Source organism: Marmota flaviventris, chromosome 1 (genome assembly GCF_047511675.1).
Source record: "Marmota flaviventris isolate mMarFla1 chromosome 1, mMarFla1.hap1, whole genome shotgun sequence".
NCBI lineage: Eukaryota > Metazoa > Chordata > Mammalia > Rodentia > Sciuridae > Marmota > Marmota flaviventris.
In genome coordinates this window covers 219,799,878-219,820,916 of record NC_092498.1, presented here as the reverse complement: position 1 = coordinate 219,820,916, position 21,039 = coordinate 219,799,878, and the positions used below count along the sequence as shown (strand labels likewise).

Below are 21,039 nucleotides of genomic sequence, written 5' to 3'. Positions count from 1 at the left end.
CCCGGGCCCCTCCACTTCTGGGGAGGTCACGGAGTCACCTGGTTTTTTCCATCTGTTTCATACACTTAGGTTCTTGCAGAAAATAGTCCAAACATGCACCGCAGCCTGGCTTCTGCCCTGGCTTCTGCCCGGGTGCACTGTGCACCCATGTGTGTAGATCAGCTCCTGCTTTTAATGGAGTGGGGGATGGAGAGACGCAGGCGTTTAAGGACGGCAGTGGGGGCAGTGACTGTGGCCAGCGTCAGGAGTGCAGGAAGCAGCAGAGGTGTGGGGAGCCCGGGGTGGGCCAGAGCTGGGTGAGGACCAGGTGCTGCACCTTGGGAGGGTCTGAGGAGCCCCTGGGGAGCCCGAGGAAGGGCGCGTGTGGAGAGAGGACCTGTGGGAAGCAGAGTGGACGGCGGGCACTTTTAGTGACTGAACTGACCTTTGCCACTTTTACAGCGCGACACAGCAACCCGTGGAGCAGCTCCTGCTCCTCGCTTTGCTCACTTCCCAGGGCCTGAGAGCCCACAGAGCCCGCCTCCAGCCCTGCACCCCGGGGCCACATCCGTCTCTGGACTCTCCTGTCACTGGGTCACAGGCTGCCACCTTGTGTGTCTGGCTCTCACTGAGCACCAGGTCCTCAGGTCCATCCACACTGCAGCTGTCACCTGGCTCCTGTCCTGGCTGAGGACACTCTGGAGTATGGACAGAGCACTCTGTCCCTCCGTCTGTCACTGGTTCCATAATCATCCGGTTTCACAGGACAGAACGCCCCTCCTAATCCTTATGAGCAGGGCTGGCCTGGGACCCAGAGGCCCCAGAAGAGCCCGGTTCAGCTCAGGTGAGGCCCGCGGCGCGGCCTCCCTCCTCTTTCCACCTCTACTCCGCCAGGCTCCGTCTTGGCTTCAGCTTTAGCGAACGCTCCAGGCAGTGCTGACCTTGTCCCAGCTCAGCAAACCCAAGGGGAGGTAGCTGACTGTGGTCCAGTGAGGTCCCAGGTGGAGCTCGCTGGTGGGCCTGGGACCTGTCCTCCTGTGCTGGCCTCACCAGAGGCGGGGGCTCGGGCTGTGCTCCTGTGTGCAGATGCTGTGGGGGGCGGCCTCCAAGCTGGCCCCAGCCGCCCTGCCTTCCGAATTCATGGCCTGGGGCAGCGCCCTCCCCACAATGGGCTGAGCTGTGGGGCCCATAGGACATCAGAAGTGAGACAGCCTGTGGCCTCCAGTCTGGGTCGCTGAGTGTGATGGGCTCTCTGCTTGCTCTGACTGCTCACCCTGGGGACAGCCAGTCTCCATGTCGGGAGGAAGCTCAAGCAGTGCTGAGGTCAAGGCTGCCGGCCAGGTGAGGGAGCCACCGTGACCGCAGCCCAGCCTGCCAGTGACAGCCCCCAGCTGCCCTCGACTGCGGCCACACGGCCACATCACTTCTGAACTCCCCATGTGCACAGTGAAAAACACGTTTATTTGTCTGGGGTCCCTGAGCTTGGGAGTGACCTGTCCCAGGGCAATGGCCAGCCGCACCCCGTGCCCCACAAAGGCCCAGCTCCCTTTCTGCCCACCACGCGTGCTCCTGGGGCGGGGTGGGGACTGGCCGGCGGGTTTAGCGGTGTCTTGAAGGGACCTGTCTAACGTGTTTACTGCCACCTGTCGTGGCGTCGAGCAGCGACACTCCCACGTTCCGCACGCCTGAGGCCGCCGGGGTGGTTTCTCAGACGTCAGCCAACAACAAGAACACGCCCACTTCCGGCCTCGCGGCGACCCCGCTTCCGCGTCAGAACGCCGCCCGGGAGCGCGCCCGCGGGCCAACCGGCGTGCCCTTTCCCGCCTCGAGGGCCACGTGACCCAGCCTCTGGCCCACCGCCTCCTTGGTCCGTCGGAGCACGTGACAGAGTGCCTCCTCCAATCACGGACAAGAAGGCCCGACCGCGGCAGGGCGTCTCCCTGGGCGCCCGGCCACCGCGTGACGTCACAGCGCGGGGTGGGGCAGGCCGGCTCCCTGCGCTGGCGAGGAACGGGCCGGGCGCCATGGTGGTGGGGCCCACCTGGCCCGCGGGGTCACACTTAGTAGGATTCTGTTCATATAATATTTTTCAAATGACCTGATGTCAGAGAGAGGACAGATTAGCGTTGCCGGGGCTTACTGTGTGGGGAGGGGGCAGTGGGAGCGACCCTGGATGCAGTGGCAGTTCCACCTTGGGACATGGGAGCGAGGGCACAAACCTGTCCCGCTGTAAAACTGTAGGGACCCCCCACAGCAGTACAAGAAGTAACACAGAGGACCCGGAATAGGACTGCTGGACCTTATCAGTGTCCACATCCGGGCTGCGGTTTGGCAAAAACGATCCCGTTGGGGGAGCCCAACGCAGGGCCACGGATCTCTCTCTGGTTTCTGGAGAGTTCCTTGAGAGGCTTCAGCAGAGCACCCACCACTTCTGCACCCTTGACCCCGAACAGCCCCCCTCTGTCGAGGCAGGTCCTCCGCTGCCACACAGCGCACAGCTTGTCTCCGCAAGTGGGGCGTCGGGGGTGGAGGAGGAAGGAGTCACCTGCCTAGCCCCCAGATGAGCCCTCACCGCAGAGGGGGCATCAGATGCCACAGCCAGATCACTCTCACACCCGCTGTGGTCTTTCTTTCAAATGTGTGTGAATATACAATTATCTCAATAACATCTTTCAATTAAAAATCGTCTTGGGCTGGGGATACAGCTCAGTTGGTAGAGTGCTTGCCTCACATGCACAAGCACCACCAAAAAAAAAAAAAAAAAAAAAAAATCATCTTGGGTAGGTGTGAGGGCACAAACCTATGATTGCAGCGGCTCCAAAGGCGGAGACAGGAGGATCACAAGTACAAAGCCAGGCTCAGCAATGCAAGGTGCTAAGCAACTGAGACCCTGTCTCTAGATAAAACACAAAATAGGGCTGGGGATGTGGCTCAGGGTGTAGTGCAATCCCTGGTACCCCCCAAAAATCATGTTTAAAAGATAGAAAGGGAAAAAAATATTGTTAGATAGTGAGTTCGGTGGTGTGTCCCTGTCACCCCCCTACTTGGGAGGCTGAGGCAGGTGGATGAGTGAAAGACCCAGTTTCAAAATAAAATTTAAAAGGGCTGGGGTGGGTCACTGTCCTCCCTGAGAGGACCCACCCTCTCCCTGGAGCGCATCTTTTCCTTTCTCCTTTAATAGTCTTTGCTATATTAAAAAATAAAAATCTGGGGATGTGACTCAGTGGTAGACATTGCCCAGAAGCCCTGGGTTCCACACCCAGTGCCACAAGAAATGAATGAGTAAAGTGATCTTCGGTCCCTTGTAGGGCTTAATAATATTAACTTAATGTAGAATCACCATGCAACGCCCCCCAGGCGCTTCCCATATACCCAAACAGTGAACATAGAGGGTGACCCGGGTGCTGCCCTCATGTGCACACGGCGCGGGGTTGACTTCCAGCACCGGAAAAGCCAAGGTAGTGATTTCTCTGCAGCCTTGGTCCATGGAGCTGTCCTGTCTGTGGTCAGAGCCAGTCTTCCTGCAGCCACCGAGGCCAACAGGGCTTCTGGTCCTCCAAGCCATGCCAGGAGTCAGAAATGCTCTCAGCAAGAAAAATGAGCTGTCTCAGATCAGGTTGATTCTTGATGGCACCTGGGTTTAGTGCTCTGGGTTTTTTCAAACAGTTTTACTTTAAAATATTGATGGCTGGGTGTGGTAACCACGCCATCATCCCAGCAACTGGGGAGCCCAAGACAGGAGGACGGCAAGGAGGTCAGACTGGGTCACTTAGCAAGACTCTGTATCTAAGCAAAATAAAAAGAGCTGGGAGTGCGGCTCAGTGGCAGAGAGCTTGCCCAGCAAGTGTGAGGACATGGGACCATCTCTAGTGCCCTCCTCCACAAACTATACATTCTATATTAATAAAATCAGAAGAAAAACAAGTACAACCTGGCATGGATTATATTCGCCTACAAACAGATGCATTTGTAGAATGTAATCTCTGCATATGGAGGTTGGGGTCCCAAAGTGACAGTGCTCAGGTATGAGCCAGCTCGGAGACCTTTTGCTGTGTTGAGGTACTGGGGCTGAAGCCCAGGGCCTTGCATGTGTTGGGCAAGTCCTCACCCCTGACCTACACCCCTTTTTATTTTGAGACAGGACTTTGCTAAATTGTGGAGGCTGGCCTCAAGCTTGCATCCTCCTGCCTTGGCCTCCTGAGCAACTGGGATGGCAGGCAGGGCCACTGCACCAGCTGATACATTGCTGTTAAAGCCCAACCTCACGGGATCCTTGGGTTTCCCCAGGGCCCTCTTTCTACCCTGGGACCCCATTCAGGACCTTACATGGCTTTAGTTGTCATCTCTCCTTGGGCTCTTCTGGGCCATAGTGTCTCAGCCCTTCCTGTCCCCAGTGATTGCTGGTTCTGAGGGGTCCTGCTCAGGAGTGCTCTGCACTGCCCCCTATTGGATGTCGATGCCTTTCTCTGGTTGGACCAGGGTGACCGCTGTGGGGACAGAGCCCACAGAGCCGGGGTGCCCTCTCATCACCTCATATCAGAGTACAAGCTGGGAACACGACAAAGCACGGGAGTGTTGACCTTGACCCGACTTGTTCAAAGGGCTCTTGAAGCCCCCTGTTCAGCTGGTGTTGGTGATGCCCGCCTGAGGGCCACTACCCTGGGCTCTCCTTTGTTCCTCATAAATCAGTGAAACGTCCTCTCTGTTTGGACCAGTCCCAACTTCTGTTTGCAAACAGGGAATAAATGCATCTGCCGAGACCCTTGTTGTCTGGCCCTCCCTCATGTCCCTTGTGAGGCACCTCTTCTTGTCTCCTTATTGTCGGGTGGCTCCAGTGCCCTGGCTGCAGGTGACAAGGCGGCGGGCGATGGCCAGTGTCCCAGCACGGCGGGGGCCCAGGCCTGCTCGGGGCAAAGGAGAAGCTGGGGCCCGTCCAGTCCAGCCACGGAGCCCCTGCCACAGGCCCGGGGGAGGGCGGCCAGGGGCCCACCCTGTGCCCACCGAGCTGCAGCTTCCACCTTAACAGACAGCCCTCTGCCCAGGGCCACGCAGGACAGGGTGTCATGTGCTGCGCTGGACACGCGGTGGCGGCAGAGGACAGGCCGCTGGGTCCACCGGCGGCTGACACCGTGCTGGGTGCGGGGCAGGTGGGTGAGGCCCGTGTGCCTGTGGAATCCGTTGTGGCCTGTGCTCCCCGAGCCCCTCCTCTGCGACTTGTGACTCAGGATGCGCCCTGGCCTAGAAGGCACCGAGAACCCAGGCTGACTCCCTCTTCCTGCCCATTCCTCGTCAAAATACACGGCCACCTCTGTCACCCCAATGACTCAGGAGGCTGAGGTGGGGGTCTCAAGTGCAAGGCCAACACTGTCTCTGAATAGAAAATAAAAGGGCTGGGGGTGGCTCAATCCCCGGGTCCCAAGCCAGAGAAACCAAAGGCCCCCCAGGCAGGATCCGGGAGGTGGGCTACGAAGCGCGTCCTTGTTGGTGAGTCCACTGAGCTGGACGTCCTGCACTCTCCAGGAGGGACCGGGCCAGCCTCTGCCCCTTGAGCCCTCTCTTCTGGTGGCTCCTGTGTCCCTCTGGCATGTCCCCGTCGTTGTGGGACTGAGCACTTTGTTGCTTTCTGGCCCAGCTTACCTCGACGCTCGTGTCCAGGCTGTAGAACCCGCTGCCCTCCAGGGCTGGTGGCTTTAGCACAGCGGCGACTCTCCTGCGCTGCTGCAGCGACTCCCCCGGGTTCCCCGTGCACGTTCATCTTCTGTGGCCCTGGAACTGGGAAGTCCTGAATGCAGATGCAGGCAGCTCCTGGGGCTCCGGGGACAATGCAGCTGATGACCCGGGTGACCCCCACCTCCACTTCCCCCACATGGAGTCCCTCTTGCCGTGTGTGAAATGATGTGTCCTCAGGTCCTGGGGCTGGAAGGGGACGCTGCTGGAGCTGTTACTCCATGGCCTATCATGGCCCAAGGTCTCCCCTCTTCTAGGTGGCTGTGGGGCCCCAGGGCTTTTTGGGCTGCCCTGCTCTGGACCTTGCGCCACTCTGAGTCACTCAGCTTACCGTCACTACAGCAAGATACCTGAGTTAATCCACAGATAAGGAGAAAAGGGTTTTTCCGGCTTCAGTGGTCAGTTGCCTGTAGCTTTGACCTGTGGCCAGTCAGGGCATCATGGTGGACAGACACCCTTCACCATAGGCCAGGGGCAAAAAAGAGCAGCAGGCCAAGGCCATCCCCTGTGAGAGTCATGGGGACCCAGGTGCTCCCAGGCTGTGCCACCTCCAGTAGCCCACCCGGGGACAGGCCTGTGGGGGGGGCCTGGGATGGGGAGCACAGCCCTCTCGCCAGCACCCTGAGCACAGGGCCTTCCTGCTGCCCGGCTCCTGGTCAACCAGGCTGACTCACACCTGGAGAAGATGTGTCTGCGGGGTGCCTCAAAGCTCCGCAGGCCACGCCCCCCTGGCCTCTCACTGTCCATCCAGGGTGCCATAAGGGACTGCCAAGTCTGTGGCGAACTCCCTTTCCCCCTGCTCTCTCCGGTTGTGTCTCCTTGTTGACGTCTCTGCTTAGTCAAACCAAGTGGGGGGGCGCCGCGGGGCGCGGGGGCGCACCCCTGCAATTGGGAGGCTGAGGCCGGAGAATGCAAATTCAAGGCCAGCCTCAGCAACTTAACAAGACCCTGTCTCAAAACATAATAATAATAAAAAGGCTGGGGTGGGGCCCCCGGTTAAGTGCCCCTGGGCTCAATCCCCAGAATCAGAAATAAGAAAGGATCGGCTTCTCCACTGAGCTTGCCTCCTGTGGCCCCGCGGCCTGTGCTGTGACTTGTGTCCTGTACAGTGTGGACTTGCAGTGTCACCATCATCGCAGTAAGTTCTGTTGGACCTGATGGACCGCAGCATTCTAGAAGATTCCACAAAGATCCAATATGGAAGTCACCAGACACATGTGGCTATTGCGTTTCAGCTGACGTGGACGTTCTGCTTGGCGGAGCGCAGTGTGTGCTGATGTGGACTTCCAGGGCAGGTGGACTCTGCAGGATGGGCTAGGACGAGTGTTGGTCCCTGTGACCAGATCCCCTCATGAGAAGAGAGCTGGGCCGGAGGCTGTGCCCCGAGGACCCACTTCTCCCAGCTATGCCCCACCTGCCAACAGGACCTCCTGGTACTCCCAACCGCTGAGGTCGCCCTGGGTCAGTCGCCTAAGCCCCTCTGAACCCTTCCACACTGTCTTCAAAGCACCAGCTCTCCAGGGCACCCCTGGATCTGAACCCCGTGTCCCACCGAGGATCTGGATATGGGGGTGAGGCTGGAGAGGATGCCCTGGGTGCGACCTTTGTCCCCTATTACGGCACCTGCTCCTCGGAAGGTGCCCTGTGACCCACGCCAGGTCCCTGCCACATGGTCTCTGACTCCGCCCCCGGCCACCCCTCACCGGCTGCACCTGCGAGCACACCTCCCATCTGCCTCCTGAGCGCTGACCACCCCCACCGTCACAGCCCCTCCTTCTGCTTCCATCCCTCCCCCCTCAGGCCCACCCATGCGCCCACCCCCTGCCTGTCCACCGCCTGCCTCCCCACCCAGAAGGTAAGCACGGAGGCCGCTCACCTGCTGGACTGTCCACCGTGACTAAGACCAAGCCCCATTTTACACCTGTGCAGACTGAGGTAGAGTGAAGCCCAAGGTCCAGTGCAAAGAGGGGCCGTGGCGGGACGCAGGGTCTGACTCCAGAAGCTGGACTGTCCCCACCAGCACAGGCACAGCCAGACTCAGTGCTGGAGCCTACTTCCCCCGGGTCCAGGCAGGAGAACCCAGCTCTGCCCTCGGCTCGCCCGGGGGCCTGAGGAAGCCCAAAGGGACTTCATCACCCTGAGCAGCCAAGTCCCCGAGAGTCTGCGCGCGGGACAGCGGGAAGAACCTGGGCCTTCAGCTTCCCTGAGCTGAACCTCTATGTGAAACATCCGAAGGGAAGAGAAGAAAGGAGTGAGGAGCTGCAGGGGGCTGGCTCACGGGCCTGGTCTCCTCCAGGGACACTTCCCAGCCTGAGCCGCTCCGGCCTGCTCCGGCTGTCAGTGCTGGCGACCTCACTGGCCTCCAAACTCCAGGCAGGGATCATTTTCCTCCAGGCCCCGCTGGATCTAGGCCTCCCTCGAACCCTGTCTCCAAGCATCCATCCGGCTCCCCCAGGGCCACTGTGGTCACAGGTGCCAGCACCAGCCCAGCGGCCCCAGACAGGGGTCCTCAGACCATCCCCAGGCCATGTCTGTTGGCCAGTCGTGCAGCTGCCCCAGCTCTGTCCACACACCTGTCCTCCTGGCAGCCCGAGCCTGGGCCTAGGACCCTGGCACCGTGTTCCCACCCCTTCCTCCCGCACGTTCTGGGCTTGGTACGAGGATAAACCAGGGCTTCACCACTGAACGCCACCCCATCCTTTTTTAAGACAGGGTCTCCCTAGTGGCCCAGGCTGGTCTTGAACTTAGGATCCTCCTGCCTCAGCCTCCAGAGTTCCTGGGGATTACAGCAGCGTACCATTAGAATAGGCAAAAATAAATGAATAAAGGAAACAAGGAGAGTCCTCCCAGTTCTGAGTGCCTCTCCCCCAGCCAGCGGCAGCCAGCAGACAAGCTGGGCACAGCAGCCCGAGGCACAGCTGCCCAGCATGCCCGCCTCCTTCCACTGGGGCTCAAACCTGAGTCCTCTCTTCAGGGCCCCCTTCCTTCCACAGGACGCCCAGAACCTCCTCCTCTTAGCCTCCTGGGGAGGGACAGTCTTTTCCTGCCCAAGCTGCCCAGGGTCAGCGGTACCCTCTCACCTCCTGCCTGCTGGCCACCCTCTGCCATTTGGCCCAGGCCTGACCTCAGCCCAGGCTGCCAGGGCTCCTGTGGCCGTGGCCCATGCTCCTTGCAGACTTGTGGGCCATCCCTGGCCAGGACAGAAAGCCTCAGCTGGGCTGGTGGGGAACTCCACCCTCCACCCGGAAGCCGAGGTCCCAGCCCCAGGCGTGTACAGCTGCACTCTGGGGGCACCAGGAGTCCCCCTGGCCTCTCCTAGCTCTGGGGGCTCCAGGCATCCCTGGCCTCTTGGGTGGGTCCTCCCAGGCTCTGCCTCCACACAGCTATCTCCCTCATCGGGGCACACTGGAGGTGAGGCCCCCCGACTCAGGGCGACTCTCTCTAAATCCTTGATTATTATATTCACACAGACCCTTTTCCCAAATAAGGCCACATTTGACGCCAGGGGACATCTTTCCTGGGTGGCATGCCTCACCACACTGCAGTGCCCCCAGCCCCCGGTCCTAAGGGCTACCTCTGCCTTAGCGGGTGGGGGGAACAGGCCAGGGGTCCAGAGAGTGGGGCTCATCTCCACTGCTTCCACCCACAGCTCGTAGCTCCAGTGTCCCTGAGCCCCCTCGCCTCCTCCTGGAAGCCCTCCAGGCCCCTTTCACACTCCTCACTGTCCTAGGGGGCTGTCCCCCAGGCCCTCCCCACGATCCACTCACCCTGGCCCTGTGCCTGATCCCTGGGACGGCATATTGTCTGGTGTCATGAGTCACGTGGGTGGTTCCACTGTCCACGCACCATCCACCTGGTGGCCACTCCTTCCTTACCTCCTGGGCTCAACCCACCCCTGAAGAGCTGCTTGGTGACCTGTGGGCTGCCCTTCGGGGGAATAAATGAGGAGAACAGGCCGTCACTGCATCCTCTGCAGACCGCGAGGTGTTGTAGCCGATTCTCCGCGAGGACCTCCAGCCCCGTTCCCCATCTAGACTGGCCCGCCCCACTGTGGGGTGGGCGCCACACACACCCTGCTGCAGGGGAAGGCCTGCCTCTGCCGGTCCCTGGAAGCCAAAGCTGCCCCTCAAACCCCAGGGCCCTCAGCTGGACCAAGGCAGTGCTGGAGAGCCAGAGCCTGGGACCAGAGCTGGGAGGAGCCAGGGCCAAGGCCACCCGCCCACACTCCACACACGGGACAGCAGGGCTCAGTGTAGTAAAAAGACTTTATTAAGAAGGCTTTGAAGTCAAAAAATAAAACTCTTGATACAATGTTTTTAACCTTTAAATCAGCTCAGCAAATATATAATCAGTAATTTAGCTGTGTAAGATTAAAGGTCCATTACTTCATTTAAAATAAAATATATTTTTTAGTTCTTAAAATTTATTCCATAAAGTACATATTTCCCTATAAATTCCCTACATATACACAAGAGGTAAAAAGTAAAAGTTTAAAAAAAAAAAAACTTTTAAAAATTTAAAAAATGACAAGAATCACAGCAGGAAGGGGATTCATAATTAAAAAAAAAAAAAAAAAAAAAAAGGAAGAAACCTCTGGGTGAGACACTCCGGAACCCCACCCCCACCCGGCCCCACTGAGTACAAAACAGCAAATGTTTGCCCCAAAACGGGAGTAGAAATGTCACCCACCCCTTCCTGGGAGTGCCTGTGTGTGTAGTCACTGTCAAATCCCGGACAGCTACAGACAAAGGACCCGGGCAGTTGTAAAAATCCTTGTTTTGTTTGCTGGGACCCCCTGGGAGGGGTGTCTTAAATAAAAAGTGCAAGCAGACCTTTTCTCTCCGTTTTATTTTAACCTGTCCACTCAATACTGTCATTTGTCAAGAACTGAGGTGCTGCAGCTGGGCCGCCGGCTGGCCGTCTCCACACCTGGCCGAGGAGTTAAAGCTGTCTCTGGACTCTGGCTGGCCCCTCCTTCGCCCCTGCCCCACGCCCATCACCCCGCACCCCCCCAGGCCCCCGCTCATGCCCACCCCAGCACCGCCAGGCGGCAGCCGTGGGCCTGGTGGGGAGGCCCCGGCCCCGGCCTTGTGCGCACTAAGAAAAGATATGAATGGCCTGGGTGGCCGGCGTGCGGCACGCAGGGCACTCCGGCTCGCTCTTGCCGCAGATGCGAACCGCGCAGTCCATGCAGAAGAGGTTGTGACCGCAGGGCACCAGGGCGGCCATGGCCTCGCCCTCGGCGCACACCACGCACTCCCGCGCTGGGGCGGTGGTGGGTGGACCAGGGGGCCCAGCGGCAGCGGAGGGGGCCACTGCTGCGGCCCCGGAGGTGGAGGGCTTGCGGTTGCTGTCGGTGGCGCTGGAGTCCAGGACCGAGGAGGCCGAGGCACTGCCGGGCAGTGAGGTGGCTGTGGAGAAGCTGGCGCTGCTGGAGAAGGGTGGCAGGGAGGTCTGGGAGGGCCGCCAGGGCAGGGCACCCACCGGGTCCGGGGCGCCGCGGCGGGTCAGCGGGAGCTCCAGGCCCAGGCCACCGGGCTCAGGCAGCGTGGGCGAATGGCGCGGGGTGCCCGCAGCACTACTGCGCCGCGCACCCGTGGAGGCGGGCGCTGGGGCCCCGTTGACGGCCGCGCAGCCACTGAAGGCTGGCAGGGGCGCGGCCCGCTCGAAGGGGGCCCAGATGGTGGCTGCCGCAGGCACGGTCAGGTCCAGTGCCAGGAAGTCAAAACCAAAGTCACAGTCCTCGGGGGTGGCCGTCCCGGTGGGGGCTCCAGCGCCATCCGCACCGAAAGTGAAGCCCCCATTTCCAGAGCCGCCATAGGGGCTGGCGGGGCCCGTGTCTGGCACTGGCGGCCCTCCACGGCTGCCCGCGTAGAAGGCCTCAGGGGTACTGGGGGTGCCCAGGGCACTGTCCCCGCGGAGGCCGCTGGTGGCCGTGGGGGGCCTCCGTCCCGGGTGCGGGGCCTTGGCCCAGAGGCTGGCGGCGGCCCCCAGCAGGTCCAGGCAGACGTCGGTGCCGTTGGCGTGGAAGTCGCTGTCGGGGCCGGCTTCCGTGAAGGCGCCGGTGCGCAGCGTGATGTGCGCCTCGATCTCCTCGCGGGCGCGGTCCACGTTCTCGGGCATGCCCGTCACCGCGAACACTGGCTCCTTGTCGCGTCCCGGCGTCACGATGTACGTGTGCGTTCGCTGCTGGATGCGCTTGATTGTGGCGCCCTTGGGCCCCACCACCAGCCCTACCACACGGTAGGGCACGCGCACCTGGATGGTGGTCTGTCCTGGCAGGTTGGGTGGGCCGGGGGCAGTGCCGGGCAGCCCACCCGCCTTGCTGCGTGTGGCGCGGATCATGGAGAAGTGCTCAGCCGCTGACAGGATCTCCCGCTTGGCCATCTCCACGTCCTCCTTGCGGCCTGTCACAATGAAGACCGGCTCCTCCCCACGCACTGGCGTTTTGATGTACGTGTTCGTCTTGGCGCGCAGAGCCTTGATCTTGCACCCTGCAGGGGGACGGAGACCCAGTGACCCAGGGCCATCTGCCCAGGACAGCCTCGTGGGAAACTGGATGCAGGGCCAGTGAGCATGCCCAACTCGGAGCCCCTCCCTGACTATATTGATGCCCCATGTCCTTCCCACCCTGAGCCTCAGTTTCCCCTGGACTGGAAGGGTCAGCAAGACAGCAAAGAGGACCCCGTTGTAGGGGTCTCATAATCCACGTGGACCCTCTGTGGACTGTTGTGGTCTGAATGGCTGCCTCCAGAGAGACAGTGCTAAAGTGGGACCTTCACTAGGAATGGGGGCACCCTCCTGAATAGGACTGGTGCTCCCCTGGACCTTAGCTCTGTGAGGACACTCAGAGGGCATGACCTGTGAGGTTCCAGCCCTTGGGAGCCTTGCTCTTGGACTTCTCAGCTTCCGGGGCCTAAGCAGTAATTTCTGTCCTTCAGAGTTGCCCCACCTGAGGTGTCTGCTACAGCAGCAGGCACATACATACTATTGCAGTGACCTCAATTTGTAAGCAGGGTCTCTGCAGATGTAGTTGGTTAAACTGAGGTCACCCTGGTTAGAGCAGGGTGGGCCCTAATCCAACATGACCGGTGTCCTTACAAGAGACAGCCAGTGAAGACAGAGATGGGGCGAGGGGTCTACCAGGCAGAAACTCCAGCAGGAACACACTGGACACCGGAGAGGTAGGAAGACCCCCCCCCCCCCCAGCCTCAGGAGACGGCGCAGCCTGCCCACCTTGACCTCAGACTTCTGGCCCAGTTCATTTCAGTCACTGAGTTATGTCAGCATCAGGAAATGACACAGAACCTTGACACCAACTCCCTGTTCAAAGTGTGGTAACAGTCTCAAAATGTGGAGACCACTTAGGATTGTCCTCCAAGAGCCCTCCCTAGGCTTCCAGTCCCCAGCCAAGGGGAGTGGCTCCTGGGCCATGATTCAGGACCCCTTGAAAGGCCCATGTGCCTTTGTCATTGCTGGGAGAACTAGGGGAGACAAGAGACTTTGATCATGGCATGCCACCCCATTGTCTGGGCAGCGCTGGGCATGTGGCCTGCCCAGGCCTGGACATCCCCACCAGGACCACGAGGCTCTGTCAGGCATCTCCTGCCTCAGCCCAGGACTGGGGCCAGGCCCTCTGTCCTGGGAGGCAGAGTCCACAGGGCATGCGGCTCTTGTATCAGCAGGGGCCTGCCGAGGGCAACAGTGTTGCTCGCATCTCCAGGAGTGAGATACAAAATTAGCAGGATCATAGGGTTTGAAGGGGAAGAAGCCACCCAGACAGCATCTGGGTCAGAAGATGGGACAGCAGGGCCTAGGGCCAGTGGTCACAAATGTTCAGTGGGGGCCACTAGAAGGTGGCAGAGGCAGACCAATCTGAGGAGGACAATAGGCCCTCAACCCAGGGCTTTGAGCAAAGGCCGGACTGGAAGGGAAAGTCCCACACCTCCCAGGAAGGGTGGCCAGCTCCTGCTACCTCCTGAGTACAGGCCACTCCCTCTGCACCCAAGTCCTGCCTCACCTCGGGAATCTCTGTGGAAAACTGGCCTCATGGGCACCCCAGCCTGCACTTGCCCTATGGCTGGCAGGCACTCCTCCCCCAGGACCACCAACCTGGCTCGTCCTATACCTCAACAGCCCTGCTCCTCATGCCCCACCCCTCTGTCCCCCCCTTCCCCTGCTCAGATCACAGCCCAGCACCCCCTCCTCCAGGAAGCCAGTCCTGTCTGGTGGGCGCCCCCCTCCCCATACCCGGTTTCCTGCGCTCCCCCGCGCTCCTGGCTGGGCACTGCGCAGCGAGGGCGCACTCTAGGAACCCTTCCCGGGCAGCAGGAGCATGCCTGGCCTCATGCATGGGCTCAGGGCATGGCTCGGAGGGCAGGGAGTGGTTTGCGGCCCCAGGTGTGCCCTTTAAGAGAGAGGGGAGGAGTAAAGGTGCAGAGAAAGGGTGCAGGATTCACCAGGGTGGGGCTTTGTGGCTCTGCAGGGACTTGGACTGAGCCTCCTCGGTCTCACTGGGATGGAGTCTGGTTCGGGGTCCTTCCATGCTGACCTCCCTCCTGCCCAGCTGGAGGGCACCTCACATGACCTCAGCCTGGCTTGGGCTGAATGAGATGACAAGGTGCAGGGTGGGAGCAGCTGTGGACGGATGGCAGAGAGGCCAGGTGAAGGGGGTGTGGCCAGGCTGGGAGCCAGCAGCTTCCCCGGCCTGCCCCACCTTGCCCTGTCCCAGATGGCAGGCTTGGGTGGAACCCTTATGGCCACAGGGTCTCAAGGAGAGAACCCAAGCCCAGTTTGCCAACTGAGTGCCATCTGCTTCAAATCCCACCCTCTAAGACGCTGTGCAGTGGCAGGGTCGGACCAGGAGGCCCACGAGTGCCATGACATTGGGGCTACAGGGTGGGCAGCAGCACCTCTGCCCTCTGGCACAGTGAGGCAAAAGTGGGTGGTGGCGGGGGTGAGCCTCAGGCCTGGGCGTCCTGGGAGCTACCAGGAGTCAGTGGGCAAGGCTGATGTGCAGATTCCTGGCCCTGCCCCAGATTCCAACTCTGGTGAGCATGCCAGAGGCTGACCCATGTTCTGACCTGCCCCTGTAGCCCCCACCATCCTCTCTTTGCTGTGGCCAGTCCTATTCCCACAAAGGCAGGGCCAAGGTCCCACACAGGGCCTAGACCAGGGGCATGGCTCAACTGGCCCAGCTCTGGGCATGCTTGGCACAGCAGGCCTGACACAGGGGTCTGCAGGGTACAACAGGCATGAGGCAGCGTGCCCCCAACACCACAGCACCATCGCCAGCCCCCAGAGAAGCACACAGTATGGGGTGGGGGCCAGCCACGAGCCCTGGGGTGGGACGGGCACAGGCATGGGAAGGAGAAGAGTGGGCATGTGGACCTCCCCTCAGCTGAGGAGGCAGTCTGAGGCCACTGTCCTCTGCTTGGGACAACAGCAGAGAGGGAGGAATCTGGTGGCTTCTATCCAAGCCCTGCAGACCCTGGTGGTCTGAGCACCCACCCACAGCCAGGAGGGGTCTTGTCTGGGAACTGGCAGAGAGAGGCAGCCACAGGGCACAGACATGCAGAGGGCGGTCAGAAGGCAGCTGGGAGGGTCTCAGATGGAATCCGCAGGAAGTGCGCAGTGGTCCCTGGGTGGCCTTCGCTGACCCACTGGGCGTCTCCACTCTCTCTGCAGGAAGGCTCCAGTTCCTCCCTGACCCAGCCCTGCTCACAGGGTTGGAATCCACCCCTTGTGGACCCTCACTCTGGCCTGCCCCTCTCCACCTGTGACCAGCGACTCCCTCCCCTCTAGACCTGGGAAGCAGCAAGGACCTTCTGTGGGACACATCGACAAGGCAGGACAAGTGGGGCCAGCAGAGGCGAGACTCATGTTAACGATCTAGGCATGCCAGGTGTGATGGCCATGCCTGTGATCCCACCTCTCTAGAGCCTGAGGCAGGAGGATCACAAGTTCGAGGCCAGCCTCAGCACTTAGTGAGGCCCTGTATCAAATAAGAAATAATAAGGGATGGGGCGTGGCTCAGTAGTAGGTGGCCCTGGGTTCAGTCTGCAGCATGCCCTGCCCCCATGGTAGAGATCTAGCAGAGGAAGAAGAGGAAAGTACCCTCTGCCCAGGACCTCAGCTCAGCAAGCAGAGAACTGGGGGAAGGGGTGATGACTGTGCTGTGTCCAGAAAGCCCTGAAACCCATTCAAGGACTAAGACCACAGGCTCAGGGAGAGCACCTGACAGGTGTTCCTCTCCTGCCCCCCACAGGAGGGTGGCATGAACTTGGGGTTTGACAGGAGCCCCAGGATGAAGAATGGGGTACAGAGTGGGCAGAACTGAGGCACAAAGGACTGATGGACACCCTGGAGAATGAATATGGGGGGAGTTGGGAGCCACAGATGGTTCTGAAGCTTGGGAGGGGCGGACTGCTGAAGCTGACATCCTGTCCTGGCACTAAGGGTTCCCTCCCTAGGGCCCTGTTCCCACTTATGAGGCAGCTACTGTGTGCACTCTGAGCTGGGATCAGAAGCAGCATCTTGTTGAGCACCTCAAGACAACCCCATGGGCAGTGCTATCTCTAGCTCAGAGAAGGCCTCTCTGCTCGGGATCAGGGGACCACTGCAGCATGCAGGGTGACTGCTCAGGGCCCTCTGTACCCCAGGGCCACCTTGCTCTCTGCTGCCTGCAAGATCCCAGCCTGGCACCATTCAGAGGGGTGCCAAGTTACATCCAGGAGATCAGGGCCAAACCTGGTGCTCCAGGGTGGGTTCCCCATGACCCTGCCTCTAAAGAATGTTCAGCCTGAGATCCTGGGCCAGATGCCCTCTGCCTGACTCAACCGGAGTGGACCTTTAGGCAGCAGAACCCATGCTTTCACAGAGAACATTCCTCCCCTGTCCCCCAGGGCCTGCCTGGTGGGCTGGGCAGAAGACCCCAGACCTGGGCTGCATGTCTGTTCCCACAAGCTTTTAGACACCGGGCACAAAGGAGCTGGCTATGGGCCTGAGGGGAAAGGCAGCAGGGACGTGGAGACAGCAGTCCTGCCCAGGGTCTTGCCGTCTGGGACAGCAGGGCTCAGAGAACTACCTGACCCTCTCCCTCATGATGGCCCCTAGGCCCAGCACAATGCCTGACCCTCAGTGTGTCCCCACACAGGGTGGACAAATGAATGAGGGAAAGACAAAAGGGCTTGCTGGCCAACTGGTCTACCCACCTGGAACTAGGGAAGGGCAGTGCTAAGGTCGGGCATCCTTGGTCCCCTGCCTGCATCTAGGGTGACAGGTGACCTTGCAATTCAAATCCCCACACCCTCCTCTGGCTCTGTTACTGAGAGTCCAGAGGCTGCCCCCCTCCAGCCTGATGTCTGGCAGCCCCACCTGGCCCCACCCTGAGTTCTAGAACCTGGCTGATCACAGGCGGGCAGCAGGGAGCTAAGGGCGGGGCGGGGGCAGGTGGAAAGGAGAAGACAGTTGGGGCCATTGGGGTGGTGGGGGTGGTGGGGCAGGAGGACAAGGCCGTAACAGGGGCGGTGGGTGTGTGCTGGGGCTGGGCACTGCCCACCACCCGCCTGCCCGCCCCACAGCTAGAGGGCCAATGAGCATCGGCCAGCCTGATGTCACCCTGCAAATCTAGCCTGGCTCTCTAACAAAGAGAACAATGGGGCGGGCAACAGGGACGCTCTGACAATGCCGCTGCCCGGACCCCCACACCCTGGGCCTGCCCAGTGCCAGCCTGCCCAGGAGGGTTGTGGAGGTGCCCCCAAAGCAGCTTCTGCAGCTGTCCCGTCCATGAGCCAGGTTGCCTGACTGGGGGCAGAGAGCGGGTCAAAGCATCCTCTCACATCCCTTAGCAGCCCACCAGGAAGGGGTCCCCAGACTGCGGGTGTTGGGATGCTCCCTCTCTGCTTTACCAGATTTCCCTCCTTGACCCAGCAGGGCCTCCCTAAGCCACCTCCAAATCTGAGCCTGCCCCGCCCCACGGCTCTGGCGGGGATAAAGCGCCCACCACCCAGCGCGGGCCAGGTTCCCAGACCTGTCTTGGGGTGACCCTGCGGGCTGCCGGGGCCCTGGACAGCCGCTGCAGGCATAACCCTGTACTGGCTACAGTCGCCCAGACAAAGGCGGCGGCGGGCCTGAGAGCGATGGGAGGAGTGCAGGCTGCGCCCAACTTTCTCCCAGGGCCGGCGGCTGGACAAAAGCAAAGACGGCCACTCAGGCCGGAGCCCACGCGGGGCGTGTCCAGTGCTCAGCCGGGAACTGGGCTGTGGAGACCCCCTCCCTGGGGCAGGCGGTGCCCCTGACGGCGGCCACTCACCCTGGCGACCTACGATCTCGGCGACATGCTCCGAACTGGGCACCGGCACGCACTCGGTCATGTTCACGCTCTTCTTGCGGCTGCCAATCACGCTCATCTGCTCCGCCAGCAGCGTCGGGGGGCCCAGAGCCGCGGGATGGGGCGCGAAGCCGGCGAACACGTCCGGCGGCGACGGCCGGGGTGGCGGCGGAGGGGGGCTCACGTCGGGCTCCAGCAGCGGCAGCGCGCCGGGGGCCACGACGGGCGCCACGGCCAGGGACGTGCCGGCCTCGGGCCCGTCGGGGGTCGCAGGCTCGGCCTCCCCGCCGTCCGCGCCGCCCGCCACGCCGTCCCCCCCGCCCGCCGCCGGCCCCTCTTCCTCCGGGCGGCCGGCGGACCCCAGCCCCAGCGCGGACAGCTGGTCCAGCGCCAGGCGCAGCGCCGCGGCCGCGTCGTCGGGCTCGGGCGGCGGCCGGGGCGCGGCCTCTTCGGCGCCCGGGGGCGGGGGGCGCGGGCTGGGGTCCCCGCCGGTCGCCGCCCCCGGCCCGCCGCCCCCGCCGCCGTCCGGCTGGCCGGTGGAGCCGGGCATGGCGGGCGCTAGCGCTCGGGCCCGCGCTCCTGCCGCTCGGCCGCCGGCCGCCCGCGCCGCCGCCCGCGCCGCCCTCCGCCTCTGCGAGCTCGGCCGCCGGCCGCCGGCATCCAGCGGCGGGGCGGGGGCGGCCGGGCGGGGGCGGCGGCGCGGGGCTGCTCGGGCCGGGCCGGGGGCGGCCGCGACTCTTTGCTGCTCGGCGGGCTGCGGCGGCTCCTGGCGGCCGAGGCGGCGGCGGCGGCGCGGGACGCTCCTGCCCTCCCGCCGCCCGCCGCCCGCCTCCCGGCCGCGCGCCCCGCCCTACCCCGCCCCGCCCTCCGACGTCACCGCGGCCAACAATGGGCGGCTGCAGCGCGCACGCGCGGGCCGGGCCGGCGGTCACGTGGCAGCCCCGCCCCCGCCGTGGGCGCGGACCCGGGCGCTCGCACGTGCGGGCGCGCCCGCGGGTGGGCGGTGCGTGGGGCTCCGGCCCGAGTCCCCCAGCCACGGTCGCTCGGGCTTGCCGCTATCCCGCGCCTGCCCTCTCTCCTGGTGCCAAGGACCCGGTCCGCGCGCGCCCCGGGTCTCGGGCTCCTCTTTCCGAGTTCCTCTCGAGTCCGTGCCAGGCTTCCGAGGCAGGCGCGCTCCTACTCGCCACCGCTGGGAAGGTCAGCGCCGGATGGGGGCGGCTGTGTACCCCAAGCCCAAACCTCCGCCTGGGTGATGCTCCCCCAGGCCCACCCTTTCTGAGGTGCCCTGTGCCAGGGAGGTGGCCCTGCCTGTGGGTTCTGAGAGCAGCCTGGCGTGTCCACCTGCAGAGCCACCCAGTGCCAGGTGCCCTACCTTCAGCAGCCTCATGGGCCTGCTGGGCTTCTTTGAGATTTCTCCTGGTGGATGGAACAGAATAAACCCCACCCCCACCGTGGCTGAGGGCGCACCTTGGGGCCAATTGCCTGGCAAGTCTGGGTTCGTGGGGCAGCCTTGCCTGTCCTGGTCCTCCATCTTTCCATCTCCTCTCCCAGCTGCGAACATCCACACAAGATTGTCCATCACTTTTGGTCACTTCTCTCTGCACAGTCATCAACACAGGTGCCCGTCAGAATATCGATGAAAGTCCTGGCACTAACCTAGGTAGGTTCCTCTGCCCAGAGCCCTCCTCTCTGCTGTGAAATGTCATTCCTGACCCCTGTCCAGATACAGCCCCAGTTCCTCTACTGGGGTCCCAGACTTCTGTTCCCTGCACTCCAGCATTTGGGATTGATAAGTACTTTCAAATACTTGATATCTAGCCCCTTCCCCATGGGACAGACGCATTCCCCGGGCTTAGGGAGACAGACTGACACCCTCACTCCCACTGTCCTCCGTGGCCCAGTCTCCACACAGAAGCTTCCTCCTGCAGGGGCTGGTATTCAAAGCCAGAGGCCCAGCTGCCCAGCTGGGCACCAAGAGCTACACCACAGCCTGCACTGCACTGCACTGATCCTGTGGGGTGCTGAAGTGAGGGAGCAGGAGGGCTAGCTGGAACAGGACAGAGTGCCAGGCTGCTGGCCGCGGGCGGGAAAGCTGAGACCAGGGTGGTTAGAGTGCACAGGCATTCCTCAGAGAGCCGCACACCTCCTGCCTCTGAGGGATTGGGGGTGGCTTCCAAAGAGGGGGCAGGGGAGTTCTTATGGAGGAGGAAGTTGGGTCTTGGGGACAGAGTGCCTGAAGAGATCCATTGCTGCACTTCCCTCCACTGCCCCCCTGCCACACGGAGTGAAAAACAGGAGCAGAGGGCCACACCTGCAGTCCCAGTGCTGCAGGCTGAGGCGGGAGGGTGGCACGTCCAAGGCCAGCCTAGAACTGGTCTCCCCAGAGGCAATTGAGTGAGACCCTGTTGGGAAATAAAAAGAAAAAGGGCTGGAGGTGTAGCTCAGCGGCAGAGCCCTCTAGATTTAACCTCCAGCGACAGTAAGAAAAAAAGTTCAAGGTTCAAGATGGGCCCTCATTAATCTTTTCTTTCTTTCTTTTATTTTCTTCTGGTATTGAGATGGAACCCAGGGCCTCACCATGCTAGTCAAGTGCTCCACTGCTGAGACAGGATCTTGGCTAAGTTGCCAGTCTGGCCCTGAACTTGCCATCCTCCTGCCTTTGCCTTCCAAGCAGCTGTGATGACAGCTGTGGCCACTGCACCTGGCTCCTGGTCATCTCGATGAAGCTGGGTGTTGGCATATGAACTTCACTGGGTCTGATGTGTGTTTAAAACCTTCCATATTAAAAAAAAATTATTTTTAAAAATTTTAGGAAAAATCCTTTGAGAGATTGATTTGGAAATGTTTGTGGATTAAATAGCATCAATACCCCAGCCCATTGGGCATGGGTGGACATAGGGTGGAGTCCAGGTGGAGATAGTGAGGAGGCTGCTGCAGGTGCCATGGGGGTGGCCAAACCCTCACAGTATATGTGGTACTGGGGACTGAACCCCAGGGGCTCT

The 21,039-nt window shown here is 61.5% G+C and overlaps 1 protein-coding gene and 1 long non-coding RNA gene across 2 annotated transcripts; one reads left to right on the top strand and one right to left on the bottom strand.

Moving 5' to 3' along the window:
- Positions 1 to 10,717: 10,717 nt before the first annotated feature.
- Positions 10,718 to 18,587, bottom strand: Mex3d (mex-3 RNA binding family member D). The gene is made up of 2 exons (XM_027952361.2): positions 18,020 to 18,587; positions 10,718 to 12,200 (listed from the first exon to the last, which is right to left on the bottom strand). Exons 1-2 carry the CDS (start codon positions 18,585 to 18,587, stop codon positions 10,804 to 10,806), a joined length of 1,965 nt encoding a protein of 654 aa, XP_027808162.2. The 3' UTR covers positions 10,718 to 10,803.
- Positions 18,588 to 19,009: 422 nt separating this feature from the next.
- On the top strand, positions 19,010 to 20,811 carry LOC114106004 (uncharacterized). Its single transcript, XR_003585128.2, has 3 exons — positions 19,010 to 19,234; positions 19,589 to 19,697; positions 20,596 to 20,811. It is a non-coding gene; the product is annotated as an uncharacterized lncRNA (long non-coding RNA).
- Positions 20,812 to 21,039: the final 228 nt, after the last annotated feature.